This window comes from Passer montanus, unplaced genomic scaffold (genome assembly GCF_014805655.1).
Source record: "Passer montanus isolate IOZ18808 unplaced genomic scaffold, ASM1480565v1 scaffold1, whole genome shotgun sequence".
Taxonomy (NCBI): domain Eukaryota; kingdom Metazoa; phylum Chordata; class Aves; order Passeriformes; family Passeridae; genus Passer; species Passer montanus.
The window spans coordinates 4,031,549-4,049,291 of record NW_024356504.1 but is presented as its reverse complement, the minus strand read 5'-3'; the positions used below and the strand labels follow the sequence as shown (position 1 = coordinate 4,049,291).

The 17,743-nt window shown below is 39.2% G+C and overlaps 1 protein-coding gene across 1 annotated transcript; it reads left to right on the top strand.

Annotated features, from left to right (window-relative positions):
* The first annotated feature begins 3,788 nt into the window (after window positions 1-3,788).
* Window positions 3,789-14,387, top strand: LOC120499260 (inducible T-cell costimulator-like). Its single transcript, XM_039702871.1, has 6 exons — window positions 3,789-3,920; window positions 8,698-8,736; window positions 10,677-11,015; window positions 12,469-12,578; window positions 13,170-13,260; window positions 13,791-14,387. Exons 1-5 carry the CDS (start codon window positions 3,842-3,844, stop codon window positions 13,257-13,259), a joined length of 657 nt encoding a protein of 218 aa, XP_039558805.1. The 5' UTR covers window positions 3,789-3,841; the 3' UTR covers window position 13,260; window positions 13,791-14,387.
* Window positions 14,388-17,743: the final 3,356 nt, after the last annotated feature.

Here is a 17,743-nt window from a genome sequence, read left to right as displayed (position 1 = left end):
TTCTCAAGCATTATCCAAAGGGGAAAAAAAAACCAACCAAACCCCAAAGAGATGTGATGATTAATGGCGTAACTGAGCTTGTATCAAGAAGCAAAACCGCGCACAATCCCACCCCAAAGGGGACTGTCTCATTAGATCTGCTCTGCAGGGAGGTGTTTGCCTGGCTGCTGAGCTGGCTGAGCTGAGCCCCAGTTGCCTCTACTGGCACACTGATGGAGAAAATATTACAGCATGGCCACAGGCCTGGGGGAGCAGCCAGACCAATATATCAGCAAAGGAGGCATCAGAACAAATGAGGGAGCACATGAGCTGCGTTTCGGCTGAAATCGCTACATCCTGAATGACTGCAGCTTGTTTACACACCTAATGGGGAGTGGTGCAGATGGGAAGTGGGATTTAAAGCCATCACAGAACTTTAAAAATAGCACAGTGAAAGTCATTGTTCCCCTTCTCAATTAGGAGGACAGGAAATGAAAAACCATGAGTGAAGAGACTTTCTGCTCCAGCCCTGGGGGAATGACCCAGAGTCATGAGAATATAGGCCAGATATTGAAGCAAAGAATGAGAAGCAGCAGGAGACAATGGTATATAATTTGTGTGGATAGACTGTAGCAGTCTCTGCAGAAAGAATTGCAAAACATTCTATGGAGACTATTGCTGTGGGCAACTGCTCATGCGTGAGCAGAAATGGAAAACTGCTGGTGACATGGAATAAAATTCTTCACTGCACCTTGGTTTCACAGTGGACCATTCAGTATCATTTCGCTAACATGGACATTTGTTTTGAGTGATAACAGTAATTACGTGATTAAACAGAGCAAAGAAAAATATACATCATACACATAGAAATTCTTTGCTGTGTCTTTGGGGAAACTGCAGAAGTATTGTTTTCCAAGTTACTTGGAGTTAGAAGGGAAAAACACTGAAGACTGTGTACTAGAGAACACTGGTGTATGGACCAAGGGATGAGCAAGCCCATTTCTCTTTGGAACTCAGTGTATCGCTGAATGCATTTTTAAAGGCACAAAAATTCACATGAGGATTTTCCAGTTTTCAAGCAGTCAGAAGCAAGATGATGGGAAGGAAAGGAGATTATCACTATAGGGTAGCATTAGGAGTAGGACATGGTGTGAAGGAAAAGCTACATTCCAGACAGAAGTTACTGCGCGTGGTGTAGGGCAACTACTGCTGGAGAAGCAGGGTACTCAGGGACTGGGGGACAGTCACATTGGAGGAGGAAAGAAGTCAGGTCTGAGAGGCATAGGTGGATGGGAGAGTGAAAATCAAGAAAAGAAATGAGTGAGGATGGAAAAAGGAAACACGTGTTTGTGAGCAAAAATAGTTACAGTTGTAGGAAGCCTGTGGAAACAGACTGCTTGTTCCAGGTGTTTAACCGTAACCAACTGTGGTATTTAGAAGAGACACTTCAAAATTGCAGTAACAATGACTTTGTGAAGTAGATAAGTGCTGACAGGGGAGCGAGGCAAAGATGGAAAGATTGAAAGGCAGAGGAGGAGTCTCTGTTGGTGTGGGACTAGAAGGGGAGAATCCCTCACGCTGAGCACAGAGCTTGACTTTGAGTCTCTTCATTAGTGAATATACGCTGTGAGTAACCCTGGCTCTGCCACCTCATCAGCAAATACACTTTGCATCACTGTTTAGATCAAACTTCAGTGTGCTGCCAAAGGTACTGCAAAGTATTCTCTGGGCTTGACCCTTTTGAAATAAAGAGATCAGTGTGTTCTAGCCATCCCAAGTGCCAAGAAGCAGAAAAGGAGAAGGTGTAATTGTAGACTTGAAGCTATAATTATAGTAAAGAGAGGACTTGACATATATGAACTGGACAGGGAGACGTTCTTCAATTGTTGTAGTAAGATGTATACCAGCCAAGCTGTGCTCCTAGCTATTCTTCCCCTAAAACTGAAAAAGATGTGTATCAATCATCTCTGCCTTGGTGTAACTGATATGGTTATAGGGAGGGACGGAAGGAGTAAGTTGCTCTAAAATAAATATATTGGTTAAAAAAAATTATCTCTAACAAAATTACTTTCCTAACAAAATGTTTAAAATTTAAAAAAAAGATAGCAAATTTTGGAACCCTAAAAAGACTGATTTGTTTTAAAGCTTGTTTTCAGAAAAAAGTAGCAAAAAATTTGCACAAGGAGTAAATTCTCCTACACCTTTATTTGCCTTTGCAGTCAGTGATAGGCTTGTAGGACTCAGTCTCTGGTGTGTTGCCACCATGCTCTCCCAAAGACCTGCATAGGGGTACTTGACACATGATTCTCTTCCACCTTTAATTCACTGCAGCAGCAGCTCATCTTGCTATGGGCCTTTCCAGGGGCCACTCTTAATTTTATTTGGGGTGCAGTAAAGGTCAGGAGAGGTCTCAGGAGGGGGTTGTTCTGTTCTTTCAGCACTTCCCATTAGCTTTTATAGGGGATGGAAAAGATTACCCTACCTGGAACCTCAGTATATTCCAACATAAATTATAACTTCATAGGCGAATCTCAGGAGTTTGATGTATATTTTGTAGGTGTTTCATTGTTTGAACCACCATATACTTTTGGACTTCAGAATTAAAAGCATACTGCACAAACTTTCTGTACTTAGAATTACTTAATTTTGGCCCCAGACACTTGAGCTGAAAATTTAGATCAACACCTGTTTTGACTCAGTTTTACTTCTGACTGTAATTTTTAAAAAGGCATAGATTTGCACAGATTTGGAAAGATTTGAAGAAAGTAAAACTCTGCCAATGTCCATGTGATCTGATCTTTAGCACTAATAGTGAAAGACATTAAATCACTTTTTGAAGAAGAGTAAACCAACATGTGAGGATTTACTTACACAGTATAAAGTAGCAGTGAATCTGTAACACAGTCCCGTTATTTTCCAATTATTTGACCATTACAAAGACTCAACCCAAAAGTATCTGCTAGACACCACTAGCAGTCCTTTGTGTTTTTTTGTTTGTGCAATCAGAAATGCAAACTTCATCTAATATATTAAACATGATTTAGAAGCACTAAATTTAGTATTGTAGACATAAATAAGCAGCCAGAATTGAATGATTGTAGAACATGTTACAAACGTCCTAAAACATTCCCAGGATAAAGACGGATAACCGGCCAGGATAGAGTGTGCTGCACAAAGGCAAGGAAGAGGGAAGGAAAGAACCTTTTTACTTAAGGCTCTAGGACACTGAGTCAGATCTCCTCTCACAGAGCCACATGAAGTTCTCATGAAACTTCAGGCAAAACAAGCCTGATCTCCAGAATGGAATTCATGCTGCAGTGAACCTTTCAGAAGTCTCAGGGTTGAAGGGATCTTTCTGCAATTTGGCCATGTTCTTCATATGAATTTCAGGACCAAGACACCCACTAACTAGTGGTTTCCACATAGAGCAAGATCATTAGCTATGTAAAGCCAGTTGAAACTGTGGGGAGAAACCAGGTTGCCAGTTACAAATGTGTACGTACTGTAAGTTATTATTAGTTGCTGACTATGGGCCGTCTGCAGAAGTCTGCTGTAGATGACTGCAGCCTGTATTGTGATACCCTTTACTGGAAGCCAGTCTTTGCAAAGTGAAGATCAAAAGTAATGTCAGAAAGTGTTTCATCCTCCTGACTGTGACAGCAAACCATTAGGTAGGAAAAAAAATAAAGCATTAAACCAGGTATGTTCAACAGCTAATGCTGACATAGCTATAATGTAATCAGGGGACAAATGTTAAATTAAAAAGTCATTCTGATTATCTTACAGTTTTTGCCAGAGCCCACAAACCACTTCCTTTTCTACCCATGTGTTATTCCCCATCTTCACAGCAGACAGAAGGCAGATGCCTCTGTGTCAGGCAGGCATGAAGGCAGTTGCTGTAACTTTCTGTGTCCTCTGCTTTCAGTTTGAAGCCCTGTATGGTGAGTAACGTTTTAGATTATTCTCCTTGCAGTAGGTGTCTCTATAGAATATAACTTAGCCAATGATGGGAGGTAGTAGATGAGGCATGATAGCAGGGGGTTGGAGGAATAAAGGTAATGGAGGGTATTGGCTGCAAAAAGACTGCTCTCAACTTCAGTATCACTAGAGCTGGTGGGAAGAGAATTCCTGCAAGTTTTCAGTGTTTATGTTCTTTAGCTCATCTGCTCAGTGTTACCCTTTAGCTGTTGAGACTGTAGTGCTCCAGCCAGCTTCCCTTGATGGATATAAGATCTCATAGCAGCATGATGGTGAATAATAAAGAGAAATCAAGTTATCAATATTAAATCTGCTCTCATTTAGGCAGGGAATTCTTATACAATGAAAAATGTATATGGCATGGAAAAGCAGATGAGGTCATTTTGGTGGAGGCTTGAAACACAGACTTAAAAGGAAGCATGGAATTCCTATGCTGTGTTTGAGAGGGTACACAGTGACAGCACCAGTGTCAGTCCAGCCTTAAACATGGATGTAGCATTTAACAAGATTCAGTGTTTTATCCCAGTTGTGCAAAATATCACAGCTTTACCTGTAACCTCTCTGAAATGCACATATTCAGCATGGAAATACAGGTAATAACAGATTAAGGAAAGTCTTTTCTTCCATACATATTCTGTCCAAGGATTTGGTATGATGCATCATATAAGTAAGATCTGAGATTTAGTGTGCACAGTTACTGAACACCATCTAAATATGCTCCTTTGATGGTCATGTGAAGGGCTATTAAATACTTGTTCCTGAAATTCTAGTGAAAAGGGATAGAATTTAGGTACTCCTGAGTTTTCAGGAAGAACTTCAGCTTTCCTCTAAATAAAAACTAGTTTTCAGCTCTTTAGGTAATGCACATACATTTTTGAAGGCCAGCTAATATGATAATATGCTGAGTTTTCAGATAGAATAAAAAGATGGGGGAAATCACAAGAAAGAGTAATTGTAATCAGTATCTCTAAAGAGAGTTCCCCTTGGAAAGTTGTTCCTAAATCTACTAACAGAAAATGCTTTCAGTTAGGTTACTTCTCATCTAGTCAATTTAGCACAAATACCTGACCAGCATGTTTTTACACATGACTGAAGCTATCTAGAAAGCTCTTCCTCGTGGCAAGAAATAAACGGTAATTTTAAGGGTACAAATAATTGTTCTGTCTGATACCAGCATTTCTCCTTTCCTTCAAATATGGTGGACAGGATTTGGGCAGGAGACTGGGTGAAAGAGATGACAAGAGAAAGAGACTGCATGTAAGAAGAAATGGTATCTCTCAAGTTTTTTTGTCTTACAGTGTCCTCAGCACAACTTGTGACCTCTGGATGTAAATAGGTCACAGGAGGTGATATATATGTGTGCATATGTACATCATGATTTGATAACCCAATTGTGGTAAAGAAATTGTTCATAAGAGCAGGGAGCCTCTCAGAAAACCACAGGCAATGGGATTTTGGAGTACAGAGGTGGAGACAGGATTCCATAGAGCTTGAGGCCCTTGCTATGAAACTGCACATAAGCTTTGTCACACCAATATTTGCAAAGAGTTGTCACTCTTCACCCGTGGATCTCCTGTTGTCAATACAGCAGGAAACCATGGAAATTTTTTAGAAGGGCTTCTGAAATATTCTCAGCACTGATTGTTCTTTCCGTGGTATGTTTTATATAAATTCAGCATTTCTCAACATCAGTTATACCATAGAAATAATTCAGATTAAAGATGGCTTCCTAGAATAAATTGGGCCATTACTGCTTTGCCCACAAGCACTCCTTTCTCACTTAATCCTGGATCTTGAAAGACAGAAATGTGTTAGTTTTAGGCATATGACTAATGACACTAAATTGACAGTGCCACCTTTCAGAGTGCCTTGGAAGTTTGAAACTATAGCAGCTTAAAAGCTATGTGCAGTTTCATTATGCATTTAGTATGAACAAAATAAATGTGTTTGCTTTAAAGGCAGGGTCTGCGATTTCCTTGCTCATCTTCAGAGGCAAACACACATGAGTGAAATTATGCTTGTTCTTTTCATCAGCTAGCTATCTCACATCCTACTAAATGTACATTCATTCTGACTGCAACTTGGCAACAAACATCCCAAATGTGTCCAGACATAAATAACAGAGTGCTACAAGTCCATATCATTACCTAGGAATGAATGGGTACAAGTGGGCACAGAAGATCAGCAGTCAGGCACAGGGAGGGGGAATGAGCAACTTCTTAGTATTCAGCAAGTGCATTCAAATTAGGTGCTGATGCAGAATAGCTAGTAAGTTGGAAATTTATATGAGCTCTCACCCATTGTGGTCATCCATGTAGACAATTTTGTGTTTTAATCTCAGGCACTGTTAATCTAATTCTAAAATGTGCTGCTTTTATTCTGTAGAAGCACACTCTTCTCTACAGCTACTTCTTTCAGAGGAATACTAATTGCATCACATTTACCAAAATGCTCATTCAGAGAAATACTTTACTGAGTGTTCCTTGAAAATAGTCATTTTAGGCTTCTGAGTTGGAGAGAATACAAAACAATCTTTCAGCTTGACACAAGGTCACATGAACTAAATGCTTAATGACCTCTCTCTGCCCCTTTTCATTAAAAACAAGGATTAAAACCATGATCTCTGACAAATATTTTAACCCACATGGTATGAAAGGGCAATTTCATTAGCTAACAGTGAAATTGAACTATTCTCAGAGACAAACAGAGAAAACAGATCTGAAGTTGTTACTTTAATGCTCAGAGTAGAGTTGTCCCAGGCTCCTCTGGGACATCAAAGGAACACGGCACCGCTTGGCTCTGTAGCTGCCCTGGCAGAGTCAGCATCTGCCTTTCCTCTCAGATGACCAGTGACAAATGTAGGGGTTTTAACTTCAGGTGGGTGCTTCTCAAAAGTATCAGATAAATTTATGCATTCATCATGCTCCCTAACTTCTGCTGTACATTTTTTTTTCCTCTTTTCCCTAAATAATTTGTTGGGTGTTTGGTTGAATTTTAAAGGTATGTGTTACTGAACTACAGGATGTCAAACTGCAGAGCACTTAAAATGACCTTTATCTCAAATGCTGTTCTCATAGCAACTGTTTTCTTTCATCATGCAACATATAAGTCATCAAGAATTATTTCTTTATTTGACCTTTGCTTTTATCTTTTCAGACTATATAAAATTTAAGGGCTTCCACTTTCCACTTTCTGTCTGTGCCTTCAGTGGTTCTAGAGCTCTATTTCACTGTTGCTTGGCAAGCAGTCTGTTTTCTCTGTCTTATTTTCACACCAGTGGTACAAGATGCTAAACACCTTGTCTGTTATATACTTAAGGAATAGTCCTGAGAGAAGTACAGATATTAGAACTGTCACAGAATTAGATAAGGGTGCTGACTGTGCACAGTAAACCAGGAAGAATTTGATGACTAGGGGAATGGTAAATCAGTCAAGAAGGGATAACAGTTTTTACAGTTCTCTAACTGAGCATTGCAAAGTGTCTTCCAGAAGTCCATTAGCTTCTGTGTCACACTAAAGGTATCTTAAATGAGAGTCGTTCATTTCAGTGCCCTTGCCAATGACAGTAACTGAGGAGCAAGAATTTAAAAAAGGAAAATAGCATGAACACTAAAAGACTGAAAGAGCTGAGATCATACAAAGGTACCCAAAAAAGAATGATCCTATGTTCCTGTGCATTTACAGGTTAATGTCAAAGATAACAGGTGCCTTGGAAAAAAAAATAATTATACTATGCAAGCAGTGCAATACCTGGCACAGCTGGGGTCTGCTCTGTGTGGATCTATCTAGACTACCATATAGCTGTAACACAAATAGGACAATGCACCAAAGTCCTTAAGTATTTGCCCTGTATTTCCTTAGCATCATAAAATCCTGATGTAGATATATTTCATTCTAAGCATCTGAAGAACTTACTCAGGCTACCAGAAAACAGGAACAGCAGATAGAATTTTTTTCTGTTTATCTGTCTGAACATTTAATTTTAGGGCACTGCAAAAAGGAAAATTCCAAATGAAACACTGTCAAACTCTGTTATGTTGCCAGTACTGACATACAAATAATTTCAAAGTGTTGGCATAGTGTGTGGTGATGGAGGCAGCGATTTAAAAAACAAAACCAGAACAATTATTAAAACTGTGTCTGTGTTCTGTAATGAAGATCACCTATGAACAATAAGAGGAAAAGTTGCTATTGGAAAAGGAACAAAACCATATGCATTACTTGAATGTTTTCTTGATGTATGTTTTGGAACATGATTGTGATAATTATAAGCTGTTTTGGTGCTGTGTCAAGCAGTAGGGGAAGCAGAACAAACATTGATGGAAATGAGTACTTTAGTCTGGAAAAGTATAATGCTGGCTTATTGCAAAATCAGGACTCATGAGAAATCCTTTTTATTTCAGGCAAATTTCGTCAGTATCCTGGTGAAAGAGCTTTACTTTCATGTCAGTTCTATTTCTGAAGTACACATATTACTTTGCAAAGGTGTTTTAAGAATTTGTGAATGTTATATATATGATCAATATAAATTCTTGTCTTGAGCATTTTCTTTCTACTTTGATTTTTATATTTAATTCTTTGTCATATCATATTAGTTTAGAGTGTAGCACAGAAAGGATCAGATAGGATAATGATACAAATTATAAAATAGCTTCAGCATCTTAACACTGCATGGTTAACCCCCTGTTCTTGCATCACTCTTCTTGAATTTTAAACAGAAAACAACTTTGTGTTTTTCAGGAGTTGACAGCTGCTCATCATGTGCATGCAAAAATATAGGTAAGATGTGTTTGCCTCATTTGGTTTACAGTTTTAAATGCCTTTCTGTACCAGAAAATACTGCCCTTAAAGAAAAAAACTGTCATTTTTAACTGCACATTTTAACATATTTCTATTTGATGGAGTTTTCTGTGCTATTGGTTGCTGACTTTACAAAGTCAAGCTGTGAGGTAGCAGGATGTCTTCGGTCAGTTCAGTTTTTTTTTCCTTTTCCAAGAAGTTTGTAAAATGAGAGTTACACAACATCTGAGAGCTTTTCATAGAAATTTTGGGAGGGTAAAATGTGATTTCTGGATTGCATGTGGGTGCACACACATGGTAACATTTTTCCTCTACACCTTTTATTATCTGAGCAATAATGGTGCTATAGCAGTCTAAGTAATTAGGCTGAAACGTTATGTCATGTCTCAAATCACCATCTAGTCCACAAAGACAAGTCGGGTCCTGTGGTTAAGGCAGACTAAGGTAGACACGTAGGAGCTTGGGATTCACATTCCATTTTCAATTTCCAGCTACATCATCAAACTAGCTGGGTTGTTGGGCCCAGAGAGTGGTGGTGAATAGAGTTACCTGCTTACAAGTGGGGTACTCCAGGGCACAGTTTTGGGCCCAGTAGTATTTAATATCTTTGTCAATGACCTCTATGAGGGTGCACCTTCAATAACTTTGCAGATAACACCAAGTTAGGTGGGAGTACAAGAAGGCTCTGGACAGGCTGGATCAATGGGTCGACATCAATTGCATGAGATTCAACAAGGCCAAGTGCTGAGTCCCGCACTTGGGTCACAACAACCCAGGCAGCCCTACAAGCTGAGGGAAGAGTGTCTGGAAGGCTGCCTGGTAAAGGTTCTGAGGGTGCTAGCTAGCAGCCAGCTGAACATGAGCCAGTGTGTGCCCAGGTGGCCAAGAAAGCCAGTGGCATCCTGGCCTCTATCAATTACTTTGTGGCTAGGAAGATCAGGGCAATGATTGTCACCCTGTACTTGGCACTGGTGAAGCCACACCTCAGATCCTGTGTCCAGTTTTGGGTCCCTCACTACAGAAAAAAACATTGAGGTGTTGGAGTGGGTCCAGATGAGGCAGCAGAGTTGATGAAAGGAGTGTCTGAGGAAGCTGGGGTTGTTTAGCCTGAGAAAAAGGAGGCTCAGGGGAGAACTTACCATTTTCTACACCGACCTGAAAGGAGGCTGCAGCAAGGTAGGGTTCAGTCTCTTCTCCTAAGTAACAATTTCTACACCGACCTGAAAGAAGGCTGCAGCAAGGTAGGGTTCAGTCTCTTCTCATAAGTAACAATGGACAAGAGAAGAGGAAATGGCCTCAAGTTGGTCGAGGAGAGATTTAGACTGGCTATTAGGAAAAATTTCTTCACTGAAAGAACAGTCAAGAATTGAAACAGGCTGCCCAGAGAAGTGGTAGAGTTGTCACCCCTGGTGGAATTTAAAAGACATGTTGGTATGGCACTTAGGGACATGGTTTGGTGGTGGACTTGGCAATGCTGGGCTAATGCTTGGACTTCATGATCTTAAGGGTCTTTTCTAATCTAAATTATTTCATAATTGCATGTTCAATTACAAACCATAAACCAGAGATAATCATCATCATTATAATCTTTGTCCCACTTGTTTTATCTATGAACAGGACAATGTGACACTGAGGCAGGGATTATATATCTATATAGTGTTTGGTCCAGGGGAGCCATTAAACAATAGCTAGTAACTGATATTGTAAATAATATTAGTAACTTCACCATTTAGTAGCTTTAGTAGTAAGTAATATTATCGAGGTCACTGATCTAATGCTAACAGTAATCTCTCCAGCCTTAGAGCAGATAACAGGCCAGGTCTCATTTATTTTGTCAGTAATGTCTGGCACAACCAGAATAATGCAGTGGTATCTCATTGTTATGTGTGTGACTATACTTATTGTTTTCATGTCTTCAGATCAGGCCCATATCTCTGACGCCGACGTGATGGTGGAATTTGAAAATGGAAACTTCCATTTCACATTCCCCAACCCCAAAAATGTGAGTGAATTCAGCATGACCCTCTTCAAAGGGAGTGAAAAGACGAAAATCTGTGCACTTCATTTGAGCAAGGAGAAAGTTATCTCCGAGAGTAATGTCACCTACTGTCAGACACAGAATTCAAGTAACAGCACCACTTTCATTCTTAAAAATCTGGAAAGAAAACATATGGACGTTTACACATACTGTCTGGAGATATTCTTACCCCCTCCTTACATAGAGTGCTGTCTGAAAGAAACCTACTTGTACCTCCAAGGTAAGTTTAGTTCTCTTCTCCCCTCACTTCAGTTAACTGATAAGTAGACACTGGGTATAGCTACGCTGCAGTGAAGAATGTGACTAGAGTTCTCACAGCTAATTACCAGGCAGCTTAAAACGACTTAGCATGGGGGGCTGGGAACAGTGGAGCTGTGTTGGCGCACTGCCCAGCATGTCCTCTCCTTAGTGATTCATCTTCTTGTGCAGGTTTTGCAGGCCATGCTGAGCTTCGTGTGGCGATGGTGGCACCCAAGTTAGCTCGACTAAAGCTTCTAGTCTCTCCTTTGTTCTCCTTTGCCTGCAACAGCAATTTCTCTTGTCCATTTTAAAGTTGCTGAATATAAATATTAAGATTAGGTCTAGCCAGCGAGAAAAAAAATCCATTCTTAGAGCCATCTTCAAAAGCCTAGGATTAAAGAAAATCGATGGTAAAATATCCATACTAGTAGTGGTATATGGAACTCTTGGATGCCATTGAGGTATGAAGAAGATAGTGTTCACCTCTATGAAGCAGACCTTCAGCTATAGAACCCTCTTAGAGCAGAAGTGATCCACAGCTGTTGAGAATTTTTGGCTGTTTACTGAGGAGGGCTTGGAGTAACTTCACAAGACTAACTGCCCAGGTTTTAATTTTGACCTGGCTTTCATTCAGTAGCTCTTTAGTGTACTAAACCGAAAGAGTCAATGGTGGTTTTGCTCACACCAATTCTTGGTTCTGCATACAGTTCAGTTGCAGCATGGTACTGCCTGTTGTCCTTCCCTTGCTTTCTTTTCTTCTCTCCCAATGCCAGCAATAAACAAAGAAGCTGAAATGCTACAGCAATTTTGTGCTTTATTCAAGTTGTATCTCAATCCTCTCTGTATTTAAAAAGCTTCTCAGAATCAAGCTGTGACATTTGGTTTTGTCTGCAGTGTCCATTTCCACTTGTATGGATAGTCAGATGCTCAGAGCTTTTTCTAAATGTTTCACACCCTGTCATGTTTTCTCCCAGATCTGGGCAAGGGCAATCTTGAGTACCTCAGCTTGCCTCCCTATCCAAACACATTTGCCAAAGTCTACCCTTCTTTTGACAGGCTGCCCTTAAAATAACCTGTGGTACTTACTGCACATAAGCTTAAACCTTGTTCAGATCTGAAACACCATGTTGGAGGTTGGGATTTTTCTGCTTTTTTATTTTCTTTCTCAGCATGTTCTCAAGCCTGGCTTGGTTTCTTTTCAGTCTACACTTTCAGTGCTGTGTACTAACAGTTTCCCCTTTCTGAAAAAATGCCATCTTCTGCTTCCTACTGAATACACTTTTCCAAGGTGACAATTCACCTCAGCAAAATCCTTCTGCAGAGTTCACTTTTGCTAATCTATTAATATGAAGAGGGGAAAAAATTGAAGTTATCTGTAGAAGGCAAAAATAAAAATTATCAGTAATGACTTTTTTTTGCCTTCCCATCTTCAGATAAGGAGGACTGCTTTTCACTCGGGCTTGTGCCATTGGTTATTATCAGCATGATCATTTTTGCCATTTCCTGTGTCTGCTGTGTTGTGGCCTGTTGCTTAAGGAACAAGGTAAGCAAACACATGAGATAATGCAGAACCCTTCTTCCAAAGGTCATGGATGAACTTGGTTTAATGAGATTTAGAGAGTGGAACACGCACATATTCACTCAGCAGTGCTGTATTTTTGACAAAAAGACTTGAGTTGTTAATTTACCACTGGAATTCAAGTCATTGATGACAGTAGCTTAGATTTAATTTTTCTAAGACTGAATTGTTTCTTGACTTAAAGGCTTTGAACCAAAGGAAAGTGGAGAAATGCTGCACAGATCAGCAAAATTATTTTTGTAAGCAGTTCAGCTGATAGTTTTCTTTAAGAAGGGGAAACAATCATCAGTGGAGCAAGTGTTCTGTTGCAAAACCACTTAGATTTTACTCAGGAAAGAAGAAAGACCAAGGACATTAGCTATTCTTTTGGGCAATGTGTGTTTTTAATTTTCAGTTTGTTTTATTCCAAGTTTTCTATGTGAGTTTGACGTGTCCATTCTGACATTAATGTTCCCACTGAAAACAGAGTAACTGCCTTACTTAATGAGCAAAGGCAGGAGTGGCAATGGTAAGTGACCACAAATTAAATTCATGGCATTTTCTCTCTGTTGGCAGAATCAGAAGTGTGAATCCAACTCCCATGAGTACAACAGTGAATACATGCCCATGGCAGCAGTGAACGCAGCTAAAAAACCAAGAATCTGAGGTTGTGTTAAGCCCAGCTGTACCTCTGCTTGTGTCTGCTGCAAGGCTTTCTCTGGGAGGGGAAGAACTGCTTGCTGTGTCTGCCGTTGATTCTGGGGGGATGGCTGGATGCCTGGGTGGGATTCTTACAATAGCTTGTTAATGGAGATCATGCTGCCACCTTGCAGGAAGACAAAACTAAAAGCAAAATCTCTGGAAACCTTCTGAATCATAACTGGTTCCTAGAAATGCCACTGCTTCACATCTCTGCAAAGCAATGATCTTACGCATGAGGAAGAGGTGCAGAATTGTTCTGTTCAGATTCTTGAGATGATGCATGGTACCGAAAATCCTTGTGAGGAAGTGATTTACTCGATTTATGAGTGTTCCTGGCTAAGGACAAATATTCTGCAGAGAATGTGAAGCTTCCTAACTACTTAAGTCCTACAGAAGCTACTACACAAGCAGTTTTGGATACAGAACAGAGGCAGAATTTGGACTGATTCAGATGTATGAGTGCTGCACATAACTGATTCTCCATTTCTATTCTAGGTATAAGTTGCTTGTGGCATGGAAATTTTGGAAGCAGTTTTCCAGCTGCTTGAACTTGGACAATGGGAAATCAGCATTTCCCCACCTCTCCCAACCTCCCTGAGCTCTAATGATGGCCCTGTGCTCAGTCATGTGACACCCATATAGCACTGTTCTGAGCTGTGTTTGCTCTAGCCTTGTTTGTGAACTGGCACCCTGCCTGATCCACTGACTTACGGACATGAAAATAATAACAAGTTAAAGATGTCAGCTTTTAGTTGAAGAAAATGTAAGATTCCTGTAGTACTGCTACAGAAAGGACTTTTATTTTGTAGTCTCCTTTATGATAAACTTTCCAGTGGAGACAAAAAAAAGACTACCTCCAAAGCCAGCCCTTGTGGTACAGCCATACTGCCATGTATTGCACACACTCTTTTGTTAGGGTTAGTTTAGCAAGGGAACAAAACCTGAGACTACAGCAGAGACTTCTCTGTGACACTCTGCCTCAGCTATGTGCATCTGCTTTTTTTGTATTTGTGCTGTCAATACACCTTTGCCATTCACACCTTCCCCTTATTTAAAGAAATCCTGAATGCTTTTACTAACAGGAATATAGTACAAGAACTGTGACACTCTGCCTCAGCTATGTGCATCTGCTTTTTTTGTATTTGTGCTGTCAATACATCTTTGCCATTCACACCTTGGGGTTCCTCTTATTTAAAGAAATCCTGAATGCTTTTGCTAACAGGAATATATTACAAGATGGATATATTGTAAGGCTGAAATTGTTCCTTAGGTCAATTCAAACTGACAAGATCTCTCTAAACTGGGAGGCACATTCTCTCCTTTTTGTATCTTGCAGCACAAACACAACACAGTCCCTATGGTCAGAATATTCATGGACTCTGCATTGCAATTATCTTCCTCTTGCCATTTCACATGAAACCTTTACAACTTCCCCAGAGGGTTCGGGGTTTACTTGACCTGCCTCAAATTGCTCAGAGCCTTCAGTGTGACTGAAATGATCGATCCTGCATGTTCCATGTGAGATTCATCAGAACTCTGATCATAAATGACCAGCTGTGATTCCAGCCTGCATATCTTGCCAGACACCTTTGGGCTGCAAAGTAGAACCAGAGTAGTACATTGATTCTAAACCTCTCTGTAGTACATTAGAAAACCCCAAATATTGGGCAGAGGATACTATTGAGAGAGATACACAGCCTGCTTGTCTGGCATACAGAAGGCTGGTTTCAAATTTGATAGGGGAAATGGGGATGAGGTGGAAATAAGGTGGTACATCAAGAAGATACTATTGAGAGAGATACACAGCCTGCTTGTCTGGCATACAGAAGGCTGGTTTCAAATTTGATAGGGGAAATAAGCTGGTACATCAAGAACAGGCTTTTCTTCAACAAACACCTGGATAGACAGAAGTATTGCCGAGAGAAGGTGCAAACTGCTAACTGTGACACTGAAAATGAGTAAAGCATCAAATCAGGCAGGGACTGCCAATTACTGCTCAGCTAAACAGCTCCTAGGCAGAGATGGAGAGGGGAACCCTGGTGTTTTGGGTCACATTACATTTTCTCTGACCATTCTTTGACAAATTACTTGACCTCCCCAGCAAACTAAGCTTGCCTCTATACATCCATAAATACATTAATTCAATGATTAAAAAAAATATTGATGACATTACTGTGTTTGAAAATTATTGGTGAAAATGGTTAACATCTACTGCCTGTAAGAACTGCGTGCAAGATCCTATGTAAAAATAGAGAGTCTTATCCTCTGGAGCCTTTCAACAGACTGAGAAGGAAATTCAAGAAATAAAGAGTTTCTGAAAGAAGGAAAAACTTGAGGTTTACCTTGGGATGCAATTGTCTAAACAACAAATATGGAAGTCTGAACAAAGCAGTTCAAAATACACACATCCTGCACTGGAGAGATAAAGTATTTATATTCATTATAACAAAGCTTGTGGAAGTCTCAAGTTCATTACTCCTTTCTTTTCGGAAAAAGATATTTTTATTCTTAATAAAACATTTTTTTATTATGCCATATGTGTCCATAAGAACCTTCATGCATGCATGCATGTTGTGTGAAATAATTAATCTCAATAAAATCCACAGCACAATGGGGAGAGAGTGCAGGGCAATTTATCCCTGTATAGCTTTTTAGTGGATAACAGGAAAAGGACTTAGAAAAAAAAATTTAAAATCTGAAAACCAAAAATTTGGACCTATATCTAGGCAGTGAGATAATGACACTATTTGCATGTGTTTATTTACTAATATTTTAATGAGAAAGTGGTTTTTTTTTCATATTGTCTCATATCTTCTTCCTTTCCTTTAATCCCTTATGCAGTATGCTTATAATGTCACAGATTATTTTGGGACATTTTTCAATTTCTTTCTGCTATTTTCCAATACCTCCAAATCAAAAGGAGCTAGAAGAAGATAAAGGATGACAAACTGAGAAAAAAGAAGGAAAAAACTATGTAAAAAATAGCATGAACCAAGCCTATAGAATGTGTGACAAGAAAGGATTAAAATAAAAGAATATAAAAAATAACAGTCAGTAAGATTAAACAATAAGCCTGATATTCTAACAGGTCATAATTTCAAAAAATAAAATGTCTCTTTGGAAACTCTCAGTTTTGGGAAAAGACTATTTCTGGAAGAAGCATAAATGATAAATATATCATAGTTTGAATACCTGCATATCTTGAGATGGTTTGAAATACAAACCTTTATATGTATTTTTCAAGTTTATCTTCCCAAGCTGAATTATTAACCTAAGTATGAATGCTCTTGGAATTTAATGATTAGCTTTAAGACTTCAGTTTCATATCTAATATATAGGATAGGGAATGAAGTGACACTAAGAGGACCATTTTCCCTTAGTACAGGTATTTCATTGACTTCAAAGTTCAAATAGTTCTAAATTCTAGCATATTTCTTACAGAATTTAAGAAGTTTATTTAAGGCTGAGGAAAAGAGGCTCCCAAACTTGAGTAAAGCAAACACATGAATCAAAATGAGAATTGGTACTGAAGATGTCACACAACATTACTCATAAAGTGCTTAATAATGTGAGAAGTTCCCTATACATTTGAATCTCTAAGTTACCATGCAGAAAAATACAGAAAAAAAAATACAGAAAAATACAGGGAAAAAAAGTAAAGGAAACACATGAATCAAAATGAGAATTGGTACTGAAGATATCACACAACATTACTCATAAAGTGCTTTATAATGTGACAAGTTCCCTATACATTTGAATCTATAAGTTATCATGCAGAAAAATACAGAAAAAAATTACAGAAAAATACAGGGAAAAAACCCCAAACAGGTATTTGAAAATATTTAGTTAAAAATAAATCCGTGTGGTCAGTAGGGACTACTGCCCATACAAGATTGACTGGGGAGCTGGATCTAAATCTCTGCCTTCATTTGACTTTAGCTGCAATGAGACATTCCATACACCCAAGTCCCTTAAGTTGTCCAGTCCATCATGGTTATGGCAGTCTACCCACTGAGATAAAAATCTCCTGTTTCCTTGAAAGGAGAAAGTTTGTATTTATGTTCTGTGATTAGGAGTTTTCAGTGAGTGGGGTTGCTTGGAGAAGAGGGAGGAATAGGAAGGATTAAACAGCTTTTCTGGCAAAATGAAGTGGACAGGTATGAACTGGAGATATGAATAAGAGGTCAGAGGGTGAACTTCATCTAAATGAGTATGCCTGAGCTATTTAATTCCTCTTGGGAGTAATAAGATCTTGCATGGCTTGAGATCAATTTTTAAAAAGAGATAAATCAGCTCTGAATAGCAACAAGAAAGATTTAGCTGCTGCACACATCAAGCATAATAATTTTTTTAAATTGCAAACATTAACAACTTTGAAATATCAAATGTCCTCCACGTATTAAATCCTGCAACACCCTTCCCAGTTTTTAGCACACTGTTGGCAAATC